Consider the following 7,058-nt stretch of genomic DNA (forward strand, 5'->3'; position numbering starts at 1 on the left):
AGTAAGAATAAAAATAAAAAATTAATTAAATTCTATCTTATTTTAAAATATAAATACTTTAAGTATATTTATTTTAGTGAACATAACAAATAAAATGACATGGCGGAATAGCAAATACAACAGTTTAATATCTAGATTAGATCTCAGGCTAATATAAAAAAAAACTGTATGGTTAGACTACTTAACTTTTTGAAGAAAATCAATTTTATTTGCTCCCACTAATGGATTGATACGCACGTGGCAATGAATCCATCATTATTGATTTAATGAGATACTTTAAAAATTACATGAATATTGTTTGATTTTTTAATATGGAGTGCACTTTTTTTTTTTGACATTATTAATTTGCACTATTTTTATGCGCATATAGATATATACTATGTTCAAAACACAATTAATATAACATTGTAGTTTGTATTCCGTATCTAAAACTTTAGTATATTAGTGTTTACTACGAATACAAAGTATGCACTTTTTTTTACATTATTTTTTTTAATATGGGGTTCACTTTTTTTTTTGATATTGCTTGATTTTGTTAATATAGGGTCCACTTTTTTTTACAGTGAGTTTGGAGATGGTGCGTTCCACTTTTTTATTTTTTTATTTTTTTATATTGCTTGATGTTGTTTAGTATGAGGTTCACCCTTTATGGGGTGCACTTTTTTTTTTTTGGACATTATTAGTTTGTACTATTTTTATGCATATAATATATATACATATACTATGTTCAAAACACGATTAATATAACATTGTAGTTTGTGCTCCGTATCTAAAATTTTATTATATTAGTGTTTGCTACGAATACAAAGCCAACACTTTTTTTTAACATTATATTTTTTTTAATATGAGGTTCACTTTTTTTTTTTTTTATATTGCTTGATTTTGATAATATAGGGTCCACTTTTTTTTCCCATGAGTTTGGAGATGGTGAGTTTCATTTCTTTTTTTTTATTGCTCGGTATTATTTAGTATGGGGCCCACCCTTTTTTTTAAGGGACAATGGACGACGAAGCATGGGTTTAGTTTTTTTTCTTTTCTATATTGCTTGGTATTATTTAGTATGGGGCCCACCCTTTTGGACATTATTAGTTTGCACTATTTTTATACATTATATATATATATATATAACACGATTGACATAACATTGTAATTTGTGCTCCGTATTTAAAACTTTATTATATTGGTGTTTGCTACGAATACAAAGTCTGCACTTTTTTTTTGACATTTTTTATTTTTTTTAATATGAGAGTCACTTTTTTTTTATATATATATATATTGCTTGATTTTGTCAATACGGGATACTATGTTCAAAACACGATTAATATAACATTGTAGTTTGTGCTCCGTATTTAAAACTTTATAATATTAGTGTTTGCTACGAATACGCACGTGGCAATGAATCCATCATTATTGACTTAATGAGATACTTTGAAAATTACATGATTATTGTTTAATTTTTAATACGGGATGCATTTTTTTTTTTGACATTATTAATTTACACTATTTTTTTAATATTAGTTGTTGTTTAATATATATGGGACCCACAATTTTTTAAATTAAATTGGAACAGATATATATATATATATATATATATATATATATATATATATATATATATATATATATTAGAATTATGAGGTCCACATTTTTTTTAATATTAATTATTATTTAATATATATAGGGCCCATATTTTTTTTTATTAAATTGGGACGGACGACGAGAAAGTGAGCCCAACCGACTCATTAGAAAAGTGGGAATTTGAAGTGGAGAGCCAAAGAAAAGAATAGAACATAACAAGTTGGTTGAGTTTATATGTTGTCAAGAAAGGTACGAAACATGGAATTTGCACAATAAGGGGTGGTTTGGTTTAAGGTATAAGTTGGGTTATTCCAGCACTAATTTTTATACCATTTTAATATAAGATATAAATTATTGTTGGGATAAATTTATACCTTGTACCAAATATGGTATAAACATTAGTGCTGGGATAGCTCAGCTTATACCTTCTTAACCCACTTATACTGGGATTATTTTATAGCATCTTTTAGATGGTATAAAATAATCCAATAAGTGGAGTAAATTAGTCCCGAAATTATAATTCTGGGACTAATGAGTCCTTAAACCAAACGACCCCTGAGAGAAAGACATGAAGAGGAGGTTAAAAGTGTGTGAGAATATTTGGCATGGCGTACCAAAAAGGCTACTTTTATAAGCCACTCGGTGCTATTTTCTCTTTCCCCCTCATCAACCCTTTTTTTTTGGGGGGTCAATTAAATTTGTAGTCCCGTATAAATTAGTTTTATGTCTTTTTTTTTTGTAATGTATATGCGGCTCTCTTAATTTATTCTTTTTTTTTTATTTTGACACCTCAATAAATATTGTTCTTATTGAATCTCTGAACTCGTCCTCAAGTGTGTCTATTAAACACAATATGACTGACATAGTATTTCATCTTCAATGTAGTAACATGCTAATATATATTCTAATTTAATTATGTTATCTTTTAGCTAAGATTAGCAGCAATTGAGAGAGAAAAAAAAGAGTGACTTTTAATTAAGTTGTCAGTGGAAGAGCAGAAACCGACACATCCATGACCTAAAGAATAGCTTATCACATGTCTAAAATATTATTTCACCTTCATTTCCCCAATGTAATTTCTACTTCTAATAAAAATCAGATTTAGGAGGATAGACACACTTGAGGGCGAGTTCAGGGGTTCAATAGGAACAATACTTAGTTGAGATGCCTAAATGAAAAAAAAAAAAACAAATTTAGGGGGCCGCATATGCATTAAGTTTTTTTTTTTTTTTTTTTAAAACAAGAGATGTGATAATAACACACATGAGATATGAAAAGATTATTTTCTTATATGTGTCGTGTATTGGTGATAATTTGAATTCGTACGGCACATGACATATCAAAGAAGAAGCATTTTTATCAAGATTTTTTTGTTTTGGATTTCCCCCAGTATCTGGTATTCAGATTGGAGCCTGGGTGTATTCGAATACCTGCCGCATAAGGTTCATTTCTGGGGGAAGCACTCCTTATTAAAGATTTTTTCATACTCACAGCTCAGAAACTCTGATTATAGGTGAAGCAGTTCATCCGTTGCATCACATTTTTTTACTGGTTTTTTATTCTCAATGCTCAATTTTTTTTTTATTATTAATAATATGAAATTTAGTCATTCCATATACTTTTCGATGATGATGTTGAATTAAATATACACCACCTTTTCTCATTTATGATTCTATCCCCTATGCATCCCTAATGAGGCCCCATTGCCCACCCCCCTAAGATCCTGGCAAGCTCTAGCATATCTATTATCTCATCCATTACGTCCATCCATTTATTGCATCTCTGTCTCACGCCTTTTCACCCACCACGCATTGATTGCAAAACTCCAATTCAACCTTTTCCTTTCTCATGCTGAACTTACCTTCTTGCCCTTCATTTCTTTTGTTTTTCTAGATTTTACTTTATCTTCTTGTCTACCATTCTACATAGTTGGAATTGGACACAATTAATTAATACTCTTATGAAATAATATTAAAAGTACAAGATAATAAAAAGTATAGTCAAAGAAGTTGAGAAGTTTTATTGCTCTTTCATTTGATGTACAAATGAACTGAATTGACTTCATATTTATAGAAGAAAAGAAGCTGATGCAAGGCTTTTTAGGAAGCTGCAGCGAGGCTTTTCGAAAATTATTGACAAGCTGACTGCTTAAGCTACTTGCAAGCTGCTGCTATCCTCATACAAAAATAAAGTACTCCATATCCTCATACAAAAATTGATAAGTTAAAGTAACTTCTAAATGGTGATTGAAAAAACCACATAATAATTTGGTATTATTGAATTTCAAAGTTAAAAAAATTGCTACTTGTGCATGTTCTAATCAAGAGAAAAAATAATTAATTTTTATTACATAGAAATAATCTAATCATTTTTATATTGCATTATTATTTTTTAATATATATATTTTTAATTAAAGTAACACTTAATATGCGGAATACGCCTATCGATAATAAAATATACATTTGTAAGTCCTATCCAACTTTGGCCTTTTTATTTCTGATCCTTCTCTCTCTCTCTCTTTACTTGGGGATACTTCCTTGAATGACAACATACTAGCTTTTTGGCCAATTAAAGTAATGACGTACAGTACAAAGACTTTGGTGATGAATTATACAAGTCAAAATTTTCAACCATCCCTCAGCCTATTTTAAGGCCCTATCTCACTAATACGAGAAAAGGCCATAAATAGTCCTGTGAGAGTAGGTTTAAAATGATCCCTTAACTATACATTTATCGATTTTAGTTTTTTAACTATCTAAAAATTTATCAAATTTGATCTCTGTTTATTTTTTTATACAAACAACGTATAAACTCATAAACCTTCGTGAGATTAATCGTTAAACCATTCCTCAGACCTATATATCTCTCTCACTGCTTCTTTTTCCTCAAGTTCATTCTTTAACCTCAACTTTTTTCCTCAAGTTCTCTCTCGCGATTCGTAATCGACGGTCTGCGTCGGTTAAAACCGACGGAAAATCGACTCAGTCCGTCGATTTTGTTAAAAAAAAAAAAAATTAAAAAAACTGTCAGTCTCACGTCAGTTTTTTTTTTTTTTTTGAAAATTGAAGAATGAAATGTGGGAACTTGGAATCGAACCCGAGTATGTTCCTTGACATTAAAGGGCTTTACCACTAGACCACTGATATTTTTTGTTCATATACTTACATTGATTTAATTTATACTGTTTTTTCGCTCTAAAAACAGAGACGGAAAAAAACCGACGGAATTCATCGGTTTATTTTATAAAATAATATAAAAATAATTATATTTTTTCGCGCATTTTTGTGCAAAAAATAATCGAAGCAGTCCTTCGATTTTCTTAAAAAAAAATATTTAAAAAAATTATTGAAAAAACAGACGGAATTCGTCGGTCTTTCCGTCGGTTTTTTCCATTGGGTTTTTTTCGTCGGTTTTTACCAGTTTTTTAGTAGTGTTTGAGAAGAATGGTTGCAGAAATTTTGTGCCTGAGTTTGTCTTTTCGAATTTTAGAGACTCGAGAGTAATATCAGTGCCAGAATGCTTTTTTTTTTTCTTTTTTTCTTTTATCAAGAGGACTTGAGGAAAAAGAAGCAGGGAGAGAGAAATATAGGTCTGAGGAATGATTTAACGATTAATCTCATGAAGGTTTATGAGTTTGTACGCTGTTTGTATAAAAAAATAGACGGAGACCAAATTTGATAAGTTTTTGGATAGTTAAAGGACTAAAACCGGTAAGTTTATAGTTAAGGGACCATTTTAGACCTACTCCCGTAGATAAGAGACTATTTATGGCCTTTTCTCTCACTAATACACATCTTAGTTCTTACCCTTTCCCCCTCAAATGAATAACTCCGCCATCATAACTAGCACCGCCGCCGAAGCTGCCGTCAAATGCCGTAAAAAGCTCCACCGATATAATCAGTATCAGTCCTTGATCCCTGGACTTCCTGATAATATAGCTCAAATTTGTCTATCTCTTGTTCAAGAACCTTTGACTCTTTACTCCGTTTGTCAATCGTGGCGCCGGCTTGTTTATTCTCCTCTTTTTCCCCTTTTTTATCCAGCGTAATCTCACACGTGAGATCTGGCGAACGTAGAGTGTACGCAAACCTCACTCCTATCTTGAAAGATGATGAGACTATTTCTGAAAGACCCTCGACTCTAGTGAAAAATTCTGTTGAGTTTGCGAATTTCGATCCGATTTCAGCAAAATGGCAGTTGCTTCCTCCTCCACCACTTGACCCACCTCTACGTCTCCTTCTCCGCCACCTTCCTATTCAATCGGTTAGCATTTCTGGCAATTTAATAATCCTCATCGCGACAACTAACCATATGCTCCGAGCCTTATTCCGTCCCCTTGTGTTCAACCCGCTCACCCACAAATGGACTTATGGCCCCCCACTCGCGACCCCAAGACGCTGGTGCGTTGCAGGCGCGTCGCAGGGCGTGGTGTACGTCGCGAGTGGGATTGGGTCCCACTATAATCTCGAGGTAGCTCGAACAGTTGAAAAGTGGGACCTCAAAAGTTATAACAGTTATAACCAACCACAACATACTCAGTGTAATTGTACAAGCGAAGTAAAAAATAACAGTAACCATCACCACCAACAACAACGTAATAATCCCACATGTGGGGTTAAAAACAAGGGATGGAAATGGGAAAAACTGAGTGGTCTCAAAGACGGGAAATTCAGTAGGGAAGCGATTGAAGCAATAGGTTGGAGAGAGAAGCTATGTATGGTAAACGTAAAAGGCGATGCAGCAAAGGAAGGAATAATCTACGACATCGAAAGCGACACGTGGCAGGAGATGCCTGAGGGAATGTTAGTAGGTTGGAGAGGTCCAACGGCTGCAATGGAGGAGGAAATAATTTACACGGTGGATGAATCGAAAGGAGCATTGAGGAAATATGATCAAGAAAATGATAGTTGGATTGAGATTCTTGAGAATGAGATGCTTAAAGGTGAACAACATATGGCTGCTGCTGGTGGTAAAGTGTGCGTCGTTAATGGCGGCGGTGATGGGCTAGTAGTGGTGAATGTGGTGGCAGAGCCTCCGAGTTTGGTGGTGGTGGAAACTCCGGTAGGGTTTCAGGTTTTGGATGTACATATTTTGCCAAGGATGAATGTTGACTAGTTTTTTTTTTTTCTTTCAATTTTTTTCAGGTAAATTTGGGATACTTGTCAATTTTTTTGTTGGTTCTTTTATGTCTCTTTACATGAATATCTTTCTTAATGGGGAAAAATATATGTATACAATTTGACATAAATTCTCGCCATAGAAAAATGTGAACATTCTTTTAGGTTGGTATATATATATATATATATATTGAAAAAATAAATCTAGTGGCACTGCTGATGTGTGAATTTCATATTTACATAATGACCATATGATATTCTCCTCAAGATCATTGCGCCTAGCTCGTGATTCTTCATGAGATTCTACATTACATGTGAATCCAGAGGCGGATCTAGAATTTAAATTTTAGTGGTTCAATATCT

The 7,058-nt window shown here is 32.7% G+C and overlaps 1 protein-coding gene across 1 annotated transcript; it reads left to right on the top strand.

Annotated features, from left to right (window-relative positions):
* The first annotated feature begins 5,398 nt into the window (after positions 1–5,398).
* LOC132638276 (F-box/kelch-repeat protein SKIP25-like) lies at positions 5,399–6,851 on the top strand. The gene is made up of 2 exons (XM_060355221.1): positions 5,399–5,625; positions 5,697–6,851. Exons 1-2 carry the CDS (start codon positions 5,399–5,401, stop codon positions 6,691–6,693), a joined length of 1,224 nt encoding a protein of 407 aa, XP_060211204.1. The 3' UTR covers positions 6,694–6,851.
* The last annotated feature ends 207 nt before the right edge of the window (positions 6,852–7,058 follow it).

The sequence above is a fragment of the Lycium barbarum genome, chromosome 4 (genome assembly GCF_019175385.1).
Source record: "Lycium barbarum isolate Lr01 chromosome 4, ASM1917538v2, whole genome shotgun sequence".
In the NCBI taxonomy this organism is placed as follows: domain Eukaryota; kingdom Viridiplantae; phylum Streptophyta; class Magnoliopsida; order Solanales; family Solanaceae; genus Lycium; species Lycium barbarum.

What these genes read in the sequence shown, in the direction of transcription:
- LOC132638276 (XM_060355221.1), top strand. Translation starts at nt 5,399, where the DNA reads ATGAATAACTCCGCCATCATAACTAGCACCGCCGCCGAAGCTGCCGTC. An exon ending in CCCCTTTTTTATCCAGCGTA is followed by an intron (nt 5,626 to 5,696) that starts ATCTCACACGTG and finishes AGATGATGAGAC; the next exon opens with TATTTCTGAAAGACCCTCGA.